Genomic DNA, 23795 nt, shown 5'->3' with positions numbered 1-23795 from the left:
TTCATTAAATTAATCATCGTCTCTTCCCTGCATACAAGGCCTTTCATTGGACGGATGTCAAAGCAATTTCCTTTGTTATAGAGAAGCTAAGCACAGGAGCCACTCTACCCACCACCAGCACACAGCCACCTCTGGGGTGCAACGCAGCTGCTGTTAAACAGCACAACGCTTTACGGAAGGAAATGCAAGTAAATACAAGCAAATCCTATTGAAACTGCAGGAGGGAGGGAGGGAGGGAGGTAACTGTACTGGGAAGTGGGGAACTAGCCAGGACACTAGGCCAGAGAACCCCGAACCCTGGAAAAATAAAACCGGGCCCTTGAGATGTTTACCAATGAAATGCTCAGGATCTCGGCTTGACGTTTCATTGGGGGGCTTGCACCCCGCATCTGCTAGCGCCTCGCCTCCGTGCTGCCTCGAGGGAGGGGCGCATCCCTCCAAAACTTCAGTGCCACCCCTCTGGTCTCCCTTCCACACTCGGCAGGCCCAGAGGCATGGACAATCCAGCTCCCAGAGGCAGGGAGCAGGGCTTCTTTCCAAACCGGCCGTGGGGGTGGCAGCTCTGCCCAGCTGGGATTGTTTCTGGGGGCAGAATCTGGTGCTTGTGGCAGGTGGCCAGGTGTCCGGTTTTCTACTGGACAGTCGGGTATTTGCGCCCTCTGTTGGGTAGAAAAATTCAGACAATAGCGAACATGTGCAATGTCCGGTATTGTCTGAATTTCCGGCTGGGCGCCGGACGGAAGCCTGGCGGGCGCGGGGGAGCGACGGGGAGGCGGGGCCGCGATTGGCGCTGGGAGCCCTGTGGTCACATGCAAAAGCCGGACAGGGCGGGGCAGAGGCTGGGACTCCCAGACACTCCCCCTGCCCGGCTTCTGCACACACCCTGAGGCTCCCAGCGCCCATCGCGGCCCCGCCTCCCAGCTGGGAGCCTCTGGCTGTGCAGAAGCCGGGCAGGGAGAGCGGCTTCCAGCCCCGCCCCCACCCGGCTTCTACTAGCAACTAGAGGGAGCGCCTGCCGGGGGTGCGGCCTGTTGGACTTTGGCTGCAGCCAGTAGCTGCACTACTCCTCCCCCCCCTCCCCCCAGCCAGGTCTGTTTCCCGCCCCCCTTCCTCCCGTCCAGCCCCCCCCCGGCCGCCAATCCCCCCCGGTTCTGCTTCCCGCCCCCCCCCCTTCCTCCTGGGCAGCCCCACGGGCCCGACTCCCGCCCACCCCACCTCCCGCCTGCCTTCCTCCCGGCCAGCCTCACCCTCCTCCCCCACCCACGATCAAGTGTGTCCGGTATTTTTTGGGGGGGGGGGGGGGTCTACCTGGTAACCCTACTGGCCATCCCAAGAGGATGACGCCTTTAGTTTAGCCACAGAACAGACGCAAGTGCTCAGCAAATGCTCCCAGCCGTAGCACTTCACTCTTTAGCTCAAGCTGTGCAGGCCCATTGCTCCCTGGGTGGACGATCATCACATAAGCTCGCCCCTCTGCTGCTCCCCCAGAGAGTGGAACTCCATCCACCTGGATTCTATTGTCCTTGGCCTCTGGCCTGGCACCCCAGCAAGGAGTCCAGCCAGGCAGGGGAGTCTTTGGGGATATGGACAGTTGACAAAGGCCAGCAAACAGCCACCAGGTTCCAGCAGCTCCCAGCCGGCTGAACTAGCCCTCGTGGCTTGGAGGCGAAGGACGCAATGATGCCCATTTCCCGGCCGAAGAAGGGGTACGAGCGATGGTCACTATTCAGCCCGGCTCCCACACCAGCTTGGTTAAAGACCTCCCAGGTCAACACTCCCCCCTGCTGCACAGCAAGGGCTAGTTGGGCTTCGAGGGAAGCGGAGCCTCTCCCGGTGGAGCCTGCCCCTAAGTTCGCCCTTGCATCTTCATCCACAGTGGAATTCCCAAAGGCTGCAGCATCTCCACGGGCGCGTCTGCACCGCACAGTCAGACGCCCGCAGCTGGCACATGCCACACAGGTTGGGTCCCTGGCTCAGGCTAAGGGCTGCCGAACCGCAGTGTAGACAGCATCAGGCTCTGCAACCCTCCCGCCCGGCAGCCCAGGCCGGAACAGCTAACATCACAGCTCAACGGCCCCTTAGCCAGAGCCCTTCGCCGGAGCCTGCTGGCACAGGCCAGCTGTGGTGTCTGTCTGCCACATGGACAGACCCAGAGTGACTGGGGAAGGTAGGGGGCTAACCTGACACCAGCCAACCCAGAAGCAGATCCCAGCACAGGCCTGCCCATCAGAACAGAGGCCGAGCAGCCCCAAACACCAACCTCCTCCCACGCAGAGCACAACACCCAGCGTGGAACCCAGAGGCGGGGGAGCCAAACAAAGCCGGGTGGCGCTAGGAAAATGGAGAGGTGAGAGGCAGCCCCCCCCCCCAGAACACCCCAAGGTATCAGGCAGGGGTTCCTGCACTTTAGGGGATTTTAAGGCACTTTACAAGTTATACCAGGGTTTGCTGACCTGGTGTTTGCTAAACATTGGACGCAGGTGAGATGCCCCCAGGCAGTAAGAGCCCCGCCCCGATTACATCCTCCCACAGCCCCCTCATCCTGGGGCACTTCCCACTTTGGGGATAATCAGCCAAAGGACATTCCTGAGCCTGGCTCCATAACCAGGCCTCCAGCCTATGAACAGCAGCTGGGTGTCCCCTGGATACCAATCCAGCAGCATCACGTCTGAAGCAGGCAGGTAGCAGCCTGGCTCTACGGCTCCCCTTGCCTTTCCAGGGCCCCTCACCGTCCATCTGTCATGCAGGGGGAGGGTCTCACCCCCCAGCACAGGCACGTGCAAACACCCACAGATCCTTCCTGGTGCAGCAGGGAGCCCCAGCCCTGGGACAGACACAGAACCTGGAGGCTGCAGCGGCTGCTTTCCCACTCCCTCTACCGGGGGCACCCTAGCACGGCAGGCTCCCAAAGCTCAGAAGCCAGCCAGGGCCAGTTTCCTTGTCTGAGATCTACTGGCCTGGGAAGCTGCCTGAAAAGGGGCAGAGCAAGCTTGGGCCGTTTCACACAGCCCCAGGCAATGCCCATGGGAATACACTGAGGGGGAGGGGGGCCAGTGGCTGCCGAGGGGCCTCCCCCTGCTCCAGTTTTGATTCTTGACACGCTGCCTTGTCTTTAGCGCACTGGCCCAGATGGGCAGGAAACCACCTATTCAGACAAGCAGCGTTTTGCCATATTTCTTCCAGATGTGCCATTCCGCCGCACACACGGGGTGAGCTCCCCGCCTCCGGGCGCCCCCTCGGAGCCAGACACGGTGCAGGCTGGAGCCAGGAGAGGCCAGGGGTCTGCAAGGACCTGGCCCTGCGGTGAAGCAGGCTCGGCTCGGATTGCCAGCACACCGGCTGGGGAGCAGCACAGCGCATACGCTGTGCCCCAGGGGGACAGAATGGGGGATTGTGTAAGGGACTTCCCCTCCCTACTCTCCTGCCAGATCACGAGGCCCGGATCCAGCGTCTGCGGCGGCCTGCTTGGCCTGCATTAACCACAGTCAGGCTGCCCAAGGCCTCAGACCACGCTGACACACACGGCATCCCACAGAGCAGAGTCTGGCCTCCACAGAAGGAGCCCAGCTGGCAACCACCCCGACCCACCAACCCAGCTTGGGGACAAGGGGGGGCGATTTCTCCATTCCCACATAGCTTATGAGTGGAGAGCACCTCTCCTGTGGAGCAGTATTTCCCGCGAACAGACGGGAGTGCTGGCCAATGGTTAGAGCCGTGGACTGAGAGCCTGGACTCCACAATGTCAGCTCACTGCAGTAAGCAATGGACTCCAGGCTTCCTTCGCTATCTGTGCTGACCTGGCCCTGTCCACACCATGCCTCAGTTTCCCTATAAATAAAATAGGGCTAATACCAACCTGCCTCACTGGGAAACTGTAGAGGGCTGAAGTGGCATCAGTTCATTGCTTACCAGGCGCTTTGAGTTCCCCAATTGGGTGGCACTGAGACAAAGTATGACTGTTGGTTTTATTGCACACCCCACCCCAGCCTTTCCTGCCACCAGGAGCATTTCTCTCTGCCCTACTTGGCACCACGCGCTACCGCCTGGATCTGAGACTTTCTGCCCTTAGTAAACAACGCCCCATTGTTCAGCACGTCAAGGTACAACCGTGCGCATGCGCGTGCTCCCCTGGCCAGCTCCAACAGGGTCAGAGCCCCTGGCAGCATGGCAGATGGGCTGCCCCCCTCCAGTCCAAGGTGGGCAGACACCTGCCAGTCATCACAGCATCAAGTGACACTCCCGCCTCACCCTGAGCGGCCAGGCACCCCTCTGCCCCCCAAAGGCCACCGCTGAGACTCCCGGTCTTTACGCAACGCTCCCACCCCGGCGCCCTAATGGCTCTCCCTGCCTCGGCAGCCCAGCAGCCCCACATGGCCATGCGAGGGGCACACAGGGCTTGGTGGCAGGTACTTTGCCCTTTTATTTTAAATGCCAAAATTTCAACTCACTCGCTAAAAGGCGTGGCCTCTGGAACGCAGCATGGGAACATCATGGCGCATGCAGGAGGCAGCCAGGGATTAAAAAAGGAACTGAACCGCGACCGTCCCACAATCCTTTTTGCTCTTGTTGCTCACAGCCACTAACCTGACTCAGCTTCAACTTCTCAGGGCTACTTATCACTTAATAAGCCTGGGGGCCTAAAGAGAGATCAGGGCCCGCTGCACCGGGTGCTGTACGTACACACAGTGAGAGTCCCCCACCTTAAGTAGTTTGTAACCTAACCACAAACGACAAAGAAACTGTGGGGAAACTGAGGCACGGAGCTGGGAAGTAACTTGGCCAAGAGCCAGGTCACTTCCATTTCATACCAGGGTTAACTCTGGCCCACACCGCTGGCTCCGTTCTTTTGTATTACAGTTGCTCCCAGAGACCCTGACGAAAGAGGCCCCATTACGCCAACACCAAGAGCACAAAACTGGTAAGATTTTTAAAAAATAATACAGAGCCCCCACGGTTTAGGGGGCAAAGGCCATGCTGAGAGCTGTGGTCTGCCTGGGGGAAGCTGAACTCCCCCAAATAGACCCAGCAAGGGGATTCTGGCACTTTCGCTGGCTCAGAATCACCAGCCTCTCCACAGCCCCACCCCCACCCTGTAGGCCAGTTAAATCATCCTGTGCCCCCCTGGCCGCCACATCAGCTCCTCCCGCAGCTCCAGGGTTCTCCACCAACCACTCCCTGCTCCCTCTCCTCCACCCCTACCTGCAGGCTTTGCCTGTCTCCTGCCCCCACAGGTGGGGAGTTCGTATGGGCCTGTGGTGCCCAAGTGCCACCCAGGTGAGGCCCCAGGAGTCCAGCTCTGCTAATGTCAGGACTGAGTCTCTTCCCAGCCCCTCATGCTGGCCCCACGCTCCTCCCCGAGTGTCCAGACCCGCTGCCTCCACCGAGAGGCCTGGCCTGCGTCCCGCCCTTCCTGCAGCTCTGTCTGCTCGGAGGGCTCTCCCTGGCTGGCCTCCACAGCCTGGCCGTAGGGAGCAGCCCGGCAGCAGGCTGACTGCTGCTCTGCCGAGGGAGGAGGGGAGAAGGCACCTGGCATTCCCCCACCACTCCCAGGAACTCTGAGTGGAGTCCTTCCTGCCTGGTGCCAGGAATGGGGGGGGGGGGGGGGGCCTAGCCCTTCCCACACCCCAAACCAGTCATCTGCAACCCAGAGTCTGCAACCCCAACCTTCTGCCCCAGCCCTGAGCCCCTCCCATACAATCTACCAAGGCAGGTATGGTGGGGGCGGGACCTGGACCACCAAAAATTGTACAAACCTGCCACCTTTGCCTGCCCCAGCTCCGAACGGCTGCCCTCCCCCAGCAGGCAGGGCAGTGGGGAAGGGTGGGAGTCAGAAAGGGGGCCAAAATATTCTCGAGTCGACAGGCTGCCTTGTGGCCCCTTTTCCTGCCAATGGAGAAGCACCAGGAGATCCAGCCATTGCCCTGCGGAGCCTGTGCAGGGGCAGGGGCAGGGGCAGGGGCAGAGGCAGGGGGCCCAACTCTCCCACACTTCAGCATCCCCCCTTGTAGCCTCTAACACAGGGGTAGGGGAGCACAACAGATCCCGGGGGACTAGCCACCCGGCCAGTTCCAGATGGTCCCTTCAGAGGGCAGATCATATGGAATTACATCCCCCCTTTATCAATTGCCACGTGCTGGAAAGCACAGTCCAGTGCCCAGTCCCCACTAGCCAGAGTATGAGGCCCAGGGTGGCTTGGAGCAGACAGTACCACAGACCCCCACACGTCCCCCCACCGACAGTCCAACGTTCAGGCTGTTGGGAATCAGGGTCAGGATTGATGTGTGGACCCGATCCTGCTGCCCTCTGTGCTACTCACAACAGTTAGGCAAATTAGACAACAGCACTGTGTTCCCCACATTCACACTAGCTCTGCGTGAACAGGTGTGAGCGCAAAACTGTGCTACGCTGGCCAGAGCTGGGTCCCAGGCAGCCACAACCTTGCCTGCTAACACAACACACACGTACACACCTGCTTTAGCAATGAGGCAACACCAGGCAGGGCTAGTGGTGGGGAACCAAACCTGAGCAATTACTGGGAAGCGCCGTCTACGGGAGGCTGTTTAGCATCCCCAGGGCACCACCACAGGGACAGCATCCCCAAGCGCGATGGCCAACGCTCATTAACACACTTAAACAAAACCCCAGGCCAGAGCCCCGAGACTAAGAGGAGTCCAGCCAGCCCAACAGTGAACTCACAGCCCATGCTAGAGGAGTAGCAGGAGCTCTGCCGCAGAGTCAGTACCCGACTAGGCCATATGGATAAATACCATGTATCTGCGTTAGCAATGGGGTGTGGCAGGGCAGGGGGAGAGTGGGTGATTTAGCTGGGAAAAATGCACTGAAATCTGCCTGTTTCTCTAGAATCTGAACCAATCAAGTCCACGAGAAATAGGACAATAATTACCAGGAGAGCATGTCCCGCTGAATGCAAAGACTGAAACAACACCCTGGCCTTTCTGCCCTTCCAGATACAGCAGACCAGGATCCAGTGAAAAAGGAGCCTTGAGCTATCAAGAGCGGAGATTCAGGAGCACTCAAAGGCTTTCAGATCTGGGAGCAGCTTCCATCCTTGCTGTCTCCAGCCAACATCATCTGAAGGAAATCCTTCTCTAGAGTCGCACCTGGGGAACTCATTGCCATAGGGTACGGTGGCAGCAAACAGCTCAGTCCATTTCAAAATCCAAGATCAGAGGTGGGTATCTAAGAACAACATCTGCCATTGCAAGAGTTAGGAGAAAAATTATAAGGGCAGGAACCAATCACCAGCTGTCTGGGGAGACAATTCAGCATTGCACAAGCAGGAGGATGACACTAGCTGCATGCCCTCCTGAGACACTTGCTGCAAAGGCAGACAGCTGTGCTAGACGTACCACTGCTCTGATCCGCCAGCCTCGCAGCAGACCACGTCCCGATGCCCATGAGACACAACCTGCCTGCCGAGAGGAGGCAGCAGTAGGACTTGGCAGCTCTTCACCTTGCTAAGAGCAGGCCCAACACCAAACCCCCTCGATTTGGAGCCTGCAGGAAGTGTGAGCTGCAAAAGAACGTTCCCTAGTACCGGGGCAGGAAGCTGCTTTAGAAACATTAAACGGTGTTTTAAATATTAACGAGGGAAACTCTTCTGTAGACTGAATCCTATGTAAAATCCAGACCGGCCGAACCTCCCAGCTGTCCTTAATTACCACACCCCGCCCTCCCTCCAGTCACAAATCTCCCCAACCCACACAAGCTGGGCGTTGATCTCTTATTTCATTATCCCCAGTCGTCATGGCGCTGGAATATATGTATGCAAAGGAAATTAATCCCAGAGCCATTTTAAGCTGGCTGTGCCGCTGTTTTCCCCTGGGTCCCAAATTCAGCAGCAGGTTGGGAAGCACGAATATGCAATCAGACAGAAACCAGTTTTGTAAAAACCTCTGGTATGGGGCTCCCCGCACCACCAATGTGGAGACCTCCTGCCCTTACGAACCCCACCAGAAGAAGATGCGATTCCCAGCCTGTTGCGGATTGCACGCTGGTGGGAGTGGAGTTACAGAGGGTGAAGCCCTCTATTTACCCCTACAACAGGCAGCAACAGCGTACGCCTCCTCCATGGAAGCTGCAAACCACGGCCTGGTGATGCGACATCTCCCCTAGAGTCAAGGTTGAGTTTCCTGCTTAATGTCCCATTTGTGCCTTAAGGCAGCCCCTGAGGGGACCACTTAGCACTAATGAGACTGGCAATGCCAGCCTGCTAGGAATCTGTTCTCTCCACCGTTCGCGGCCAGAGACTCCCTGGGGCCGTACAGGAACCAGACACCTGGGGGTCAATAGATATGCTCCAAGATAAGACACCCATACCAAAAAATGCCTGTCATGCAAGGCAGCGTCATCTCCGGCATTCCTGGGTTTGCACTTGGCTGAAGGGGCTCTGTCCCCACTCTCTAGAGAAGGTCTCTTCCTGGGCCCCTTCACAGTACGGATCAAGTATGTGCCAGGAAGGCCATAAATGCTCCCCAAGTGGCAAGGACTGGCCCCTGCAAACACGCCCGCATCTGGACAAGCCGATGAAGAATGGAGCAGAACATGGTGGTTAATGAAAGGGACCACTCCGCTCTAGTATGACAGCATTACTCCACACTGCCTTCCCGCACAGCCAGGCATCCACACCAAGCTTCGCTGCCCCTCGCGCTTTCTAAACCTGAGCATAGAAGCCTGCCAATGTTTGGCACCTTCCTTTCAGGGGTCCCAGTACACATCTCACATCTGATATCTGTAAGCAGTGTAATTGTGCGGCCACTCAGGAGAGATTCCAATGCTGCCCAGCTGATAGCAGAACACCCACTGCTAAGTTTGTGTTTCTCCTGATGGTGCACATTTGCATATGCCTTAGTGCACATGACAAAATTTATTCTGCACATAGATGGAAAATTTCTGCATATAGATGGAAAAGATTAGCAGGAACTTTGGCTGAGACTCAGTTGCTTGCCTTGCCACTGATTCACTGTGTGGTCCTGGGCAAGCCTCAGTTTCCACACTGTGCCTCAGTTTCCACATTGGTTACACAGGGATAATGCTGCAGGTTTACTCTCTCTCACTGCTGAGATGCTCCCATCCCATGCCGGTGGCTACTCCCGACAGCATCCAGACAGATCAAGGATCAGGAAAGATGGAGAGGCCACAAGGCCAGACTGGCAGCACCATGAGTAAGAGAACTCAGAAAGCAGGAGCAAATTCAAACAGTGACCAGGCAGCTAGAAAGCAAATATCAGGGCCCATCAAAAAGGCAGGTTTGAAACCTGACATTTAATCAAGTGATAATTAAAAGGTTCCCAGATGCATTTAATAAGACAATTATAGTGCATGTTAATAATGGATTACTAAAAAGCCTGTTTATGAAGGGTGAGTAGTCTGATAGCAGAGCTGGGCAGCTCTGGGTCTGCCTGGTATTTCGCCTACAAAGTAAAGGTTACCCCATAAGAATAACGACACATTTGTCAGCTGCCATTTAACTCTTTCACTGCAAGCTGCAGTGACATCAGGTGGAGCAGGGGCCAGGGAATTAGGGGCACAAGGACCCAGAGGCTCTCAAAGAGGTAAATTCAGCTCCCTTGGCCTGGGGCAGGTCACAGTGTTTGCCCTCTAAGACTGCCTGGGGTGGCAGAACATCTCTCATGGACACTGGCACACAAAAGAGTTTGGGGTCAGCTCAGCAGCCCACGGAAGAGACAAGGCTAGGCAGCCCGTCCACTCCAGTCTGATCCACGTCGTTTTCAGTCAGGAAATCTCATCCAATCTTCAGCCCAGCGTAGCAAAAAAAACCAGCCCTCTTCTCTGCCTGGCTGCTAGCATGGGTGCAGTGATGTTGGGGGGTCTCAGCCAATTCCCAGCAGGCAGGACAATCCAGAGAGAGGGGATGATCCAACACAGCTCCCGTCTCCCACTGGGACCTGTGCAGGATACTCCTGAGAAACACTGGCAGAGCAACCTGGTGACACTAAACCCACAGGCAGCAGCAGGGTCGGGCACTGGACTCGGACCCAGCAGATCTAGGTTCAATTCCTGCTTCCCCCACAGACTTGCTGCTGGCCTGTGCCTCTGTACCCCACTGGCTGAGAATATTAACCCTTCCTAGCTCGCAAGGGGGCTCTGAGAAGTTAATTAGCTCTGGGGCATTCACATGTGATGGGGGCCATATACAGATATAGGGCCTGACTTTACAGCTCCCAGAGACTCCAATTAGTGTCCTGGGTACCCTGCACTTCTGAATGCCCAGCCTGGCAGCCAACTTGCTTGGTGAAGTCCAAAGGAGACAGGACTTCATCTCCAGGACCCTCAATGCGGCACCATTCCCAGGCACTGAATCCTCTAAGGAAACCTCCATGTCTCATCCCGGCAGCTCTCATCCCGGCAGCCCTGCCCTTAGCACCACCGACCTGCTAACGAGATAGATCACAGACTCCGTTAACCTCCGCCCCACCCAACCCTACTGCTCTCCCAGTTATAGCTGCCAACTGCTGACCACTGCGGGAATGGATCCAAACCCCGAGCTCAGTTTGCCCATCAATGTGCCTCAGGCTTCATGAATCTGAGTGGAGTTCTCCCAGTTCAGGAGCAAAGCCCTGCAGGTTGGGGACACAGGAGCGGACCCAGAAAAGCCTCGAGTCTGCTTTGCAGCAAGTCCCAAGCCAGATCCTCCCCCGCCAAGCTAGGCCTGAGCTTTGTGCAGGACATTGGGTCGCTCCAGATTGTAAGTGCCTGGCCCTCCGGGACAAGAGCTTGTTTGCGATGAAAGCGCCCCCGCTGGTCTGAAAGGCAGTCAAGGGGAAAACGCGACAAGATCCCAATCCATAGGCATTAGTGATGCTTCGGCTGCCAGGAGATGAGAGAGGCGAGACCGGGGGGAAGCACCGGCAACAGTCTCGAGCATTAGTCTCCAGCGCAAGGGGGTATTGCTTGGTCCAAAACCTGCTGGCCTTCCTCAGGCAAGAGAGCCATTAGCATCCATGGGAGTTAGGGTAGCAAGATCAAGCCCAGCAGGCCAGGAAGTGACCAGAGATTCTGCCCCAGCCTACACACCCCCAGACAGCTAAGGATGAAGGAACAGTGTGAACCAAACACCCCTGGACACCAGCAGGGCTGGAATCTGGATCCGGATCCAAATCACTGCTGCTCAGGAGCATCTAGGGACAGTCCCAGCAGGGCAGGAAGCCCTCTCGTGTCCTCTCGGCACTGGAGCTGGATCAGCAGCCACAAGGGGGAAGGGGATGGAAGGGAGGAAGCTCAGGGAGGAACGGGGGAGGAGAGATCAAAGCCAGACAAGCTCAAACCTGGGGGAGGATCAGAAAGCCTCAGCATGTCCATGATGGAAGAACCTGGCATCCCTGTAAAACAGCCATTGCCAGCCCTGAGGATGCTGCCCTGGGTCTGTAGCTGCAAGACACTCATCGGAAAGTGACAACACTACCCAGTGCACCTCCCAAACTTGCAGCATCTTCCTGGCCCAGGGAGGGCAGGGATACACTGGGGGGAAGGGGGACATAGGAAGCAGACCCAGGACATGAGATATTGGGAATGGAGGCTGGCAGGGGATATTGGCAACAGGAACTAAGCCCAGTGCGTTTGACTTGTGAAGTGGCTTTGTACACAAATCAATGGCTCACGAAGAGGGATTATCAGGAGGTGCACGGGTCAGTAGGATCTGAGCCCCCAGGTCCCGCCCTACACTGACACCATTGGCCCGTGGCCAGTCCCAGACTCCCGATGGGAGGAGCTGCAGGCAAGGAGACAACCCCACGGCCAGGGTGGGAGGACAGAACATGCAGAGCCTTTAAAAGTCCCTTCCCCTGCCCCAAACCGGGTGACAAAATGGAGCGTGTGCATGTGGACATTTGACGTGCCTGCCGAGCCCTGGGGAGATTGGCCTTCGCGGGCCAGGCAGAGAGCCCAGAGACAAAGTGCAGAGCAGAAGGCGGGTCCGGGGGGGTTACAGACTGGGGCCCAAGGGAGTGTGAAAACACCGTCTCGCTGCGGAGCCTCGCTCTGGGCTCTCGGGGGGGAGGGGGGCTCTCCCGCCAGGACACACGGCCATCTTGGAGACGGGCAGCAAGTGGGCGCAGGTCTCCATACGCGAGCCAATGTCATTGTTGCTCAGGTCCCAGTAACCCCGAAAGCCCCAACAGAGAGAGCCCGGGTGCGGCCCAGCCTCACAGCGCGAGGGCACGTCCGTACGCAGAGCGCGCTAGTGCGCCGCAGGCTTGCCGGAGCCGAGGCCCAGCTCCTTTCACCGGGAGCTGATAACTAGGGGGACAGGTGTGATCTTGACTAGCCACAGCCCACTCGGCACCTGGTCCATGGGCGGTCAGTGCAGCCCGGGCGGGGGGAGGCAGGCCTGCCGGACCCTGCCCTGGAGACAGAGTGCACAGAGTCGCTGACTTGGCCACCTGTTTGTGGAGGCTCTGCTACCCCCCGCCCCAGAGGGCTGGGCCCACCTCACAGGCTCTATTTAGAGACAGGGTCCGGCTGCCAGCTTGGGATCTGGAGCCCCACTCGGGGAAGGTCTCGATCCAGCCCCAGCTCTTGCGTCCTCAGGCGTCACTGTGGAGGCTTCCCCGGGGCTCCGCTGTCACCGCCGCGCTCTGAGGAGGATGCTGCGGGTGGCGGTTGGGAAAGCGCAGCAGGGGAATCCCTGACCCCCTTTGCTGGGCCTGGCAAAGGGAATGCGCTTGCTGGGCGTTTCCCACTCACTGAACCCAGACAATAACGCTGCCCCGGCACAGCTAGAGACGCGGGAAGGGACGGAGGCCCCAGTAACCCTCGCACTCTGGGCCGCGTCCTCCAAACAATGCTGGAGCCGTGGGAGGGGCCGGAAGACTCAAGCAGCAGCTGCCAGCCGGGCCCTTTCCTGGGCGTGAGTCTCAAACACACGCACAAGTCAAGGACTGAGGCCTGCAAACAGCAAAGGAGACGCAGGCGAAGGGAGCGACTAGAACCTGCACCGGGAGCACCACGCTACGCGCGCACCACCACTGCCTGATACACACGATTACATGTCATCATATCACTGCAGGGCCTCCACCTGGCCCCACTGTGCCAGGCCCTGTACATAGACACCATGAGAGACTGCCCCCGCCCTGAAAAGCTTTCAGGCTGCACGCTGGGGGGGGGCGGGGGAGGGGAGAGACCCAGAGAGCTGAAGCGACTTGACAAAGGCTTCATGCCAAGTCAGTGGCAGTCTCAGAAAAAGAAACCGACCCCTAGTTCCTCAGTCCCCCTAACGAACAGAGGAGACAACACTCAATCAGAGCTGGGAAGAGAGGCTCATGTGTTATCTAGGCCGCTATATTGGTGCCCACGAGCTGGGAATAGGACCCTGGAAGTCCCAAATTACACCCCCCCCCCCCACCTGCCTCCCAATCTCTAACCACTAGGCAGCACTTCCCACATTTCAGGAACTGTTCCTCCAGGCCATGGGGCTGTTGGGAGGTGACTTAAAAGCAGAGCAATAATCAGAGAGGACAAGGCACAGGAAGGATTTGGGCATGGGGGTGGGGGGTAGAATCCATCTGTCAATGAACGCTACAAACCAAAATATTTTATTTGCTAATTGCAGCTAATGCAGTCAAATCCAAGTGTGAACAGCTTCAGCGTAATTATGCCAGGAGTGCCTTGTGCAATTCCAGGAGCTGACAGCCTCCTGCACTACCATGTGCCCAGACATGGTTAGAGTACAAACAATTCAACTGTCAAAAGAGCACCAGGGCTGGTAATGCAAAACCCTAGGAGCACAGGGAGGAGGGACACTAACAACCACTGTATTTCTTATCTGGCGATCAATGAAGTTTCAGGGGATCTATCAAAGCTATTCAGGAGAATGAGAGATTTGCAGCCTTTGCTTGGATTCAGGCTTTTATATGAGCCATAGCACGCACGAGGCGGGGAGAGGGGGAAGCTCCACGCAATTATAACCCTGCATAGGACACCTGCTGCCTCCAAGTACCAATTGTGACTGTTTGCAGAGGACATAACGCGCTGCAGTCTCTGGAGCTCACCGATCCTGCCTGCCAGTCATTAGCACGGGGCAGATTCTGAGCTCACTTCAGCCTGCAAAAACCCAGAGTAAGCCTCCTGAAAGTGATGGGGGGACTCCGCAATTACACGGATGCAGCCAAGATGGGAAACCAGCCCCCTGCAGCTGAGGCTAGGCTTCCATTCCCGCCCTCCCAACCTAGCCACCTGCTAGGGAAAGAAAAGCAAAGGGCAGGTTCTACGCAGCCAGTCCTCCTCCACCTAGCACAGGCACCAGGATGCGTTCCAGGTCCCTAATCCAGGGACTGAGACAGAGGCCACGTCGTACTGGTACAGGGATTCAGTGCATTCCTCGACAGGCTATTCCCTTACGCTGCAGCAGCTAAGCTTTCACTTAAGGAAACACGTCTCTGCAAAGGTGTGCTTCCAGATGGGAGTCAGTGAGAACGCATTGCAGCAGCGTCTGCCCACACCTGCAGATGGCTTCAGTCAAAAGCTCTGAGAGGGCGAGAAGGTACTCCCATTCTTCCCAGTGGGCGTTAACTCTGAAACATAATGATGCCAATTTAAAAAGTCCATTCTATTCACTATTTCTCTGCTGATCAGATCGCCAAAGAAAGGAGAAGAGCAACATATAGTGCACTGCAAGTGGCTTCAACTGTGTGGATCTTATGGTACCAATCCACTGCCTGCAGATATAAAGTCCTCTGCCTGACCAGTTTTGATTCCATGCCACACTTGGATCAGTTCCCATTGAATTCAAAGTTAATCTCCCCAGTTTGACAATCCCCTCCCGAAGAGCTCTCCATGGGCACTTGCTGTTCTGAACACAATATAAATAAATGTACATAGTTTAGTCACTGTAAAATTTTAATGCCTAGCAAGAGTTACAGTGTGCCCAAGGAAGAAGGATGTGCCCTCTCTGGGTTGAAGCAGGGGGAATGAGAGGCAGGACTCCCGGGTCTACCAAGGATTCACTCCAATCCCCAAGGAAACCTCCTTGCCTCGGTTTCCCCCACTTGTAAGATGGGGTGATGAACAACTCATCTGCTTTGCCAGGGTGCTGAAAAGGATTCCAGTATTCTGACAGCTTCTGACAAAAACCCAAGATACATGCTGTGAGGCCCAGTGGGGCGAGAAAAGAGGCACTTCCGAGCCCACAGCCCTGCCTGGCAGCACTCAAGCTGGGACCAGTAATCAAATCCAGGCCTCCCATAGGGCAGTGCCGAATGCTAACCACCACACCAGCAGGATAACCCTTCCCAGCAGCAGACCACAGGCAGGACTCTGCAGAGGAGCCATTTGCAGCAGCTCCCAGTCACCTTAACTAAAGGCAGCTTCTCCGTCTCATGGAATGGAGAATTTACTAGCCAGTTCCATCTGCCCCCTCCTCTGTGGGGCTCTTGTCACATCCCTGCAGCCTGCCAAGAAAACTTCCAACAGGCAGCAGAGTCAGGAGCTGTTTCAGAACAGATATTCTGCTGCCTGCCAAGCTTCGTGGGTTCCCAGACCCCACTGCACGCGCAGCTGACTCAAATTTTACCAGCCCCAAATGCAGGGGGTGAGAACCAGCTTGACACCAACAGGGGAACAACAGCTCTGTCTATGCAGCCAGAGGCAGGACAGATCCCAGTCCGGCCAGCCAAGCAGTAGAGCCCTAAGGGGCAGGAAGCCGAAGAACTTAAGAAAAGCAAAGTATCCCCAAGTGGGCTTAATGAGCCGTCAACGTCAGGAGGAGCTTGAGGGGGTGGGCAGGGGAATAAGGCAGATTATTTTCATCCCATCCCACGCCACACCAGCCTCTGGGACAGATTCTGCTTTCCCAGAGTAGCTCCTCTAACACCAGTGACGTTCCTCTCGATTTACACCAGTTTAACCAAGATCAGAATGGGCCTCCTGTGCCTTCCCGGCAGCCGGCATCCATAGATCTCAAAAGCACTTTGTGGATGCTGGCAAATGCCATTCATTTCATTGTACAGATTGGGAAACTGAGGCACAGAGCAGGGAAGTGACTCACTCAGGGGTACACAGCAGCCAGGAATAGCCCCTACAAGTTCTGGCAGCTAGACTGGAGCTCTATCTTGCCTTTATCTCCCCAGTTGAAACAGTCCAGGCTCACCTAGCTACAGAAATAGGGCCATCTCTTTGCACAGCACTCTACTAAACCAGATTCAGATGCATTTCCTGCTTCTGGCCAGGAGCAGCTCTGCACTCCTCCCTGCTTTGGACAGTTCTGTTTGAAGGGTGTATACACACACCCACATTACACTCCCCAAAGAGCTCATAATACAATCCCTTTTCCACCTCCTGTGTCGTGCTGACGTCGCTGTCTCACTGCGAACAATGAGAAGGACGCAAATCCCCCCATTATTATCCCATTACAGGCTGCAGTGGATTATAGATGTGATTATTGGAGTTTAGTAATCTGGCAAAATAAATCTGCATGCACATGCTGGAGCGCTGAAACAGTGCCATAGCACAGGGAGGGAGAGATGCCGCACAAAGGAAAGCCAATCCAGTTGCATTAATTGGGCTTTGCTGTTCCCTGCTGCCAGACCCAATCCTTCACGTGTCTGCAGGTGTGGGGTAGTATAGCCCACTTGGTAGAGCACTGCACTGAGAGAACTGGGGTCTCTTCTGAGATCTGCCATGGACCTGTTGGGTGACCGTTGGCAATTCACCAACGTTTTGTGCCTCAGTTTCTCCCTCCTTAGTCTGTCTCTTGTAAGCACTTTGTGGAAGGGATTCTCTGAGAGAGTGAGTGAGAGTGCGGGGTCACGTGTGTATGTGCACACACGCACAGGATCTAGCACAGAGAGGTCCTGATTCTCATGTGAGGCCTCTAGATGCTACTTAGACTAATAATTAACAATCAACCCGAGAGGCATGAGAAGTACTCGGCCCCTCTCAAAAATCAAGCCCTAGGAGCAGCAGTGCGTGCAAGCAGGACACTAGTGCTACCACAAACACCAGTGGATCCTGGCTGAAGGCCACAAAGCAGCACTGATTTCCCATCCCCCTCTCTCCAGCCACAGTCTGGCTCCTTTTGCAGCATGTGCCTCGGCAAAAGCTGGACGCGTTCATTTCCTTCCCTCCCCTTGATCATTTGTTAGCCAGCAAGGTGACTGCTGCCGGGAGTCCCAGCTACTTCATGGTTTAGCCATCCATCATCCCCAGGACAGCTCTCCGGTATTATAGGTCATCATTTTATGGTCAGTGTCCACCAGTGAAATCAGTTAACCAGTGTGTGGACCGCATGCAGGTTTGTTTGCCTTTAAAGGCAAGGACTGTGAGCCAGGTATGGTGTGTGCACTGCAAGGTAAGAATGTAAGCGAGTAGTCTGATAGAGGCAGCAAGAGGGGGAGCAGGAGCTGGAGGGAACTGGCTTTTAAGTCGGTTCCTCTCAGCACCATCTCCAAGGGGGCCAGGGGAGGCAGGGGGGTAGCAGGGACCAGCATGAGCTGGGAATCAGCTAATTCCCAGCTTGTGCTCAGTCCCAGAAGCTGCTTTTTAAGTTCTGCCAGCTCTTAATACATTTAAAAATCAGAAGTGCATCGGGGTGGACCCAGGGTGAGCAGGAACAGCTGATTCCTCCCCCTCTCCTGCCCCCAGTGCTTCAGCCTTTAAAATATATTACGCTCCCCCGTTTATCGACTGGTCGATGGAAAATGGACTAGTCGATTAGTTGATTAAACAAAATTCAATATCCCTCCTGTAAGTCAGTGTGTTCTAACAGGCTGCAAGCCAGGAAGTCTGGGGTACCGTTCCCATCCCTACCACCGACTCACTGTGTGAGACCGTGGGCAAGTCACTTCAACCTCCCAAAAAATGTATGCACCTAACTCCCATTGAAATCAATGGGTCCTAGGTGTCAAAATTCCTCTGAGCCATCCCGTCTCTGTGCCTCAGTTTCCCCATCTGTAAAATTAGAGCAATTATCAAGACTTGCTTCAGCCAGGTATGCAGCAAAAGCATGTAGCCTTTTGCTCTTCTAGAGCCTCTTCAAAGTGCTTTGCAAACATTAGTTTACTGAGCTCATGTCACCCATGGGATTATGGGTGAACATCTGAGATTTAAAGATGGGGAAACTGAGTCACAGAGTGGTTAAAGCCCCACATTCTCAAAGGTATTTAGATTCTCCTATTATGACTTAGGCATCTAATACCCTGAAGGATCTGGGCCAAAAGAGCTCTCTGGACTCCCACTGCTACCTTATTAAACCAATAGGCCAGATGCTTCTGGCATCAGGACCAGAAACAGAGCCCTCTGATAATCAATAGGAGCCTTTCCCTTAATTTCAGTGGGGTTTGGATCAGGCCCACAGTGCCTACAAAGTGCCTTCAGAGTTTCTGAAAAACTGTGATTGCTTACTAATTAAGAGTTAGATTTCAATTACAATCCAGGAGCAGCAAATTACTATGCTGGAATTTCTCCAACCATCTTCAGATGCTTTATGGAGCTCTGATCCTTGGGGGGAGGGGGGCAGGGGGCTTCCATCTTGTGGAAATAGCCAATAGACTAGCAGCATCAGCTCCTCCTTTCTGTGAGCCCTGGCATTCTGTGCTCACTGGACTAACAGCCTTAAAAATAGTCATCGTAAAAAGGGTTGTGGAAAAAAACCACATCAAGCCTCTGGTTTGGGAAGATCATTATTAATACATGGAATCTCTACCAGCCTCTTAATTACAACACCCACCATTCTGACTACGTCTGGAAAAGTTCACTGACCCTATTAATAATTGAGCCAAACCAGCGCTCCACGCCCACAAACGTTTGCCAAGAAAGCTAAAGCCGTGTTTGACCTGTTGTGAAATTCTTCCCCCTCGTCCCTGCAATCCTCCTGTTTTGTTTATTCCTCCTCCAGTCCAACTCCCTGGGCAGGTCAGTTGCCTCGCAGGCTGTTTACACTCCCAAGCCAGCAGGACCAGATGACATATTTAGGAGACAGCAGCATTTCTTGATTTTAATGTGGCTCAAGGGGGAAGGGGGATGCTTCTTGGTAAAACTTTTTCTAATTAGATCCCAATAAAGACAAACTATCAAGTGAGTTGTATATAAAAATTTAACAGCAGAGAATCAGTGTTCCAAAGCCTGCTTCTCAGATCTCCTAAAAGGCCACTCCCACAGGGCCTCCAGGAAGACACACACCAAGGAAGGAGGAGAGAAAAGCTGACAAATCCACACCCCACTCACACTGCAAGGACACAACTGCTGAGCCTGAACAGAAAGCCCTATTCCTACCTCCCTCTGATTCTGCAGGGAGCAAGAGCAGGTCAAACCCAAACCTGATCCCAGATCCAAAACCAGGCCCCGACCCAGAGCCCGCACACATACACCATCCAAATTGTGCAGCACAAGCTGTTCTCTGGCTCTAACTCTGCTCCCTGTTACGTTGACGCTCGAGTCCATTTGTTCTGAGAATAAGTCGAATTTGGCAAGCCTTCCCCTGGCCCTCTTTGAGGTAAAAACCAGCTCTGTGAACCAACGTTATATTTCCTGGTTTTGCTGTGGGAAAAGAGGAGAGGAGGAGGGATGCCCTTCGGCAATATACAGAGCTATAAAGGGAGCCGGAACTTGGACACAAGGGCTGCCTCCGCATGGACACAGGCAGGTTTTCCACAGTAACCACCCAAAGCTCTTCAGCTGACAATGGGATCGCTGCAGCTAAATGAACTCCAGCTGTGTCTTCACATGGCAACTCCACTGCCCTCTCTGCAGGAACTTCCCCATTTCAGGACCAGCAACACATTATTGAACCTGCCAACCCCCCCATCTACCAAACATCCCTGCACTGTGGCCACAGTGTGGAGCCAGGTATTCCCCTCTGGAGCACCACCTCTGGGCAGTGTTTGGAGGGAGGCTATCAGATAGCAGTAGGATTCTTAGGGATGTAAACACCGGGAGGGGAATTCTTCAGGGTAGTTCACAGGGTGCAAATGCAAGAGCATTGGGATGAATTTAAAAAGGGAGAATTTACATGTAAGAGAAGGAAACAACCTAACAGCAACTCCTCCTCCATTATAGCCTGGCTTCTAGAAGAGGCATGGGAGCCCCAGGTCTAGGGACATTTATAATAAGACAGAACAAACACACAATAGGAAGCAAGCCTGCACTGGGTCTGAATGGTCCTCTCCACTGAATGTCTATGACTCGGCAGAATATGGGAGTCGCCCAGTTTTTTCTATTTAATTTCCTCGTCTATTGAAAAACAACGAAAAAAATTCACTGTCCTTCCCGGAAGGGTTTGTCTCGAAATTCACTTCACATTGTTCCCTCTTCCAGCCTTGGCCCAATAGGAACTCAAAATAGTGTATAGTTCCAGTGTTAATGAACCTACCGTTTGGACTGGGGGGAAAGTATGTACACAAGGTCAGAGGGTGACCAAAGCCAGCCAGATGTGCGAACTACGGAAGAGCAAAATTTCAGACAGGAAAAAAAAAGATCCTCAGGAACTACAGAAGCATCCAAAACCGGGAGACAATGAAATACAATGCGTGTGTGTGCACTGTACATACACCCACTTACATTGATCTCCTCTCTTCTAAAGAGCCTGCCTGTGGGCTGAATCTTTGTCCAGGAAGCTTCAGCCCTGAGAATCTCTCTTCCTTCTTTTAACAGCACATTTATTAGCTGGCTGAAAAAAGAAGGTTTGTTACGCAAGCGCTGCCACAGCCCCCTAAATGCGCCTTAATGTCTGGAATGTAAAAAGAGACTGGGAATGAACAGGGCAGAGGGGCTCAGAAATCCTGTAGGACCCAGGCTCAAACCTCGGCTGGCAAGTAGCGAGGAACCCAAGGGAGAGTTGAGGGTCATTAGCTTGCTCTGGCTAACCCTGCCTGCAGAATGGACACCTCTGTTGCAAGCCTTGCTTGATCAGACTGACACAGCCAGGGAGGAGGGCACCTGGTATCTGCCTGGCGCTCTGGAGCTCTGTGGTCCTAATAGACCGACTCTCACTTGGCTGCTGTGGGTAAGCAAAGGCAGATCTAAGGGACCTTGCTTCCCGCATCACTTGATGCCCTGAGAACAATTATACATGTAAACATGCATGGTCATGCTTGGCCTCTACCAAGCTGCTCACATCAGCCTGAGCTCTTCATTAGAAGCTGGCAGGGGTCTTCACTAGCCCCCAGTAGCTCAGGTTGCACATGCAGTTGCCCCAAGGAACCCAGACGGCCCAGGTTTGGAAAAGGGGGAAGTCTGTACATCTTCTCCACAAATACAACAGCGAGGAAAGGATGTTGAGACTCTCCTACCCCAGAGAAAATTGCTTTTTGGCTGAACCCAGTTCATCCTGCGCCCCCACTTCCACAACTTGACCCTCAACTCAAAACCTTCGGGTATTTTCCAGAAGGTCTCAGAGGAGAAACTGCAGTAAAAACGTGGCACCTCAAATAAGCAGCGTAACTGGACTTGCCCTGCCCGGTGAGTGTCTGATGAATATAAATAGCGGCGGGGAGGGCTAATGGTGGCAGCTCAGATACTCTCAGTGCCGAGCCACGTAAAGCCTGGCTACTTAACCAGCACAGCCACGCTCGCTGCCTTGCTACGAGCCTTCCTTTTAGCCACTTTCCTCCCGCTCTGAGGACCGGGTCCTAGTGTAGCCGGTGTGGGGAAGCGCACGCGGCAGCCGGGAGCTCCAGAGAGCGCCCCGCACACACCCCGCGGGCCAGCGCCACGCAAGTCTGCGGGCTCGGCAGCCCCGACTCCGAGTGCAGGGCTGCAAAGTTCGGCTCCTTCTTGGCGAGAGCCTGGCACCGGGCGTCTCGCCAGGCCACCAGCGGCGGGGGCTGAGGAAGGGGAGAGTTGCTCTGCTGCTGGGAACTGCAGGCCGGGTCTCCCTCCCGCATCGCGCTGCGGGCAGCAAGCGGGCACCCCCTGCCCAGGTCCCAGAGCAGCGGGAATGCGATGCAAGACTCCAGCGTTCCCCACCCCGGGAGGGAGAGCCCCGCGCACACGCAGCCCGCTCGGAGCCGGCAGGACAAAGGATCGTAATCTCTGAAACCAGAGCGGGGGGACCCACGGCTCCAGCTAGACCCTTTCGCGTTCGGATTTGCACACTGGCCGCAGAGCGCCCACACGCCCCTCGCAAGCGGCAGCTGCCATGCGGCGCGGAACCAAAACACAAACGCTCCCAGCCCAAACAGGCGGGGAGCCGGGCTCGGGGTTTCTCTGCCTTTAGAAGCAGCAGCCAAATCGCCGAGGGGAGACAGACCCGGGACCTGCCAGCGCCCCCGGGCAGGGAACTTCGCGTCCCGAAAAGCTGGGGTCAGAGGGGGGCAAGTTACAAGCCAGGCGAACTTGAGTCCTGCCTGCGTTTCTCTTCGGCATCAGCACTCGGTGGTTAATATTTTAGCAGCCCCGCTGCAGCCACAAACTTCTCTGGTTCCACCAGCCGCACCACCCGGACACACACCCCCCCCCATACACACCCCCCCACACACACAGCCCAAGCCCGCTGGCGAGTTGCAACACGAACACACACACACACACACACAGCCCAAGCCCGCTGGCGAGTTGCAACACACACACACACACACAGCCCAAGCCCGCTGGCGACTTGCAACACAAACACACACACACACACACACACACACACAGCCCAAGCCCGCTGGCGACTTGCAACACGAACACACACACACACACACAGCCCAAGCCCGCTGGCGACTTGCAACACGAACACACACACACACACACACACACACACACACACAGCCCAAGCCCGCTGGCGACTTGCAACACGAACAGTTTCCATCCCCAGCTCCCCTCCGTCCTGCCCTGTGCGAAGCACAAGTTAGCAGGGAGCCCGGGGGAGGGGGAGCGAGTCCCGGAACGAGACGCAAGTTGCGCGGGGCTGGAAGGGGGAGCCCCCTCCCCGGGGGGGAGCGGCGCCGGGGGGGGGGGGCTGCGTTCTGACCTGCAGGCGTCTCGGGCTCCAGGGCGCAGATCTGGAGGGTGAACACGAAGAGCAAAGCCCGAGCGTGGCGCATGTTGCGTTCGGAGCCAGGGCGCGTCTCTCCCGGGGGCCGCGCCGGGGCTCAGGGACGCGGAGCGAAGCCGCCGCCGCGCGCAGCCATGGAGCCCGCGGTCCCCGCTGCACTGGCAGGAGCCCGAGCGGGGCTGGAGCCTTCAGCGGGCACCCAGCTGACGTCAGGCCGGAGCGAGCGAAGGGGCAGCTCGCAGGCGGCATAGCAAAGGCAGAGGCTGCCTTCTGCTGGAGGAAAGGAGCAAAGGCAGCCCGAGGAGAGCGAGCCACAGCCGCGCCTGGGCTCTGCCGGCCCGGCCCTGCCTTTCACCCGCTCCCTATGCTTGGACCGGGGGGAGGGTTAGAGTCTGCAGGGGCCGGGGGCTGTCAGCCACCTGGAGAAGCCAGCTCTGCTCACTATCCCCGATCGCCTAACAGCCAGGCCGCGGGCGGGCAGCCCCAGGCAGGCGCTGGGGTGAGAATTCCGGTGCCTGGTTACTGGCACAGCTGGCAAAATGCAGGAAATGTGGCTCCTCTCCCGGCCCAGGGTCTATCCTGCCTGGAAGGGACGGGAGCTTTGATAAGGCTCCTCCAGCTGTGGGTGAAGAGGGAAGGCCTCCAAGGACTCATTTCCATGGGGAGCGGGCACACACGGCGAGTGGGCAGCGAACAGGGCAGGCAGGCAGGGTGTCCCGTCCCTCATAGACGCCTTGGTCAATCCCACCCCCAGTAGCAATGTGTGCAGGGTCATTGTATCACACCAGCCCACAGAGGCAGGGCCCAGCACAGCTCAGTCTGTGAAGTGGTGCAGGGGGAAAGGCTG

General features: G+C 55.9%; 1 protein-coding gene across 3 annotated transcripts in view; it reads right to left on the bottom strand.

The window, feature by feature from the left end:
- The window catches only part of PTPRU (protein tyrosine phosphatase receptor type U), a 270209-nt gene extending 247071 nt beyond the window's left edge, over positions 1-23138 (bottom strand). For 2 of the 3 annotated variants that reach the window (XM_006112017.5, XM_006112018.5), the window contains exon 1: positions 22925-23138. In XM_006112017.5, the coding sequence (XP_006112079.2) occupies positions 22925-22997 (73 nt within the window). In that variant the 5' untranslated portion in view covers positions 22998-23138. The remainder of the gene's footprint in view (positions 1-22924) is intronic. The other variant, XM_089773413.1, reaches the window with a different exon arrangement.
- Between the last annotated feature and the right edge of the window lie 657 nt (positions 23139-23795).

This window comes from Pelodiscus sinensis, chromosome 26 (genome assembly GCF_052426305.1).
Source record: "Pelodiscus sinensis isolate ZL-2025 chromosome 26, ASM5242630v1, whole genome shotgun sequence".
NCBI lineage: Eukaryota > Metazoa > Chordata > Testudines > Trionychidae > Pelodiscus > Pelodiscus sinensis.
The sequence above is the reverse complement of the archived record's forward strand: the minus strand, read 5'-3'. Positions and strand labels throughout refer to the sequence as shown.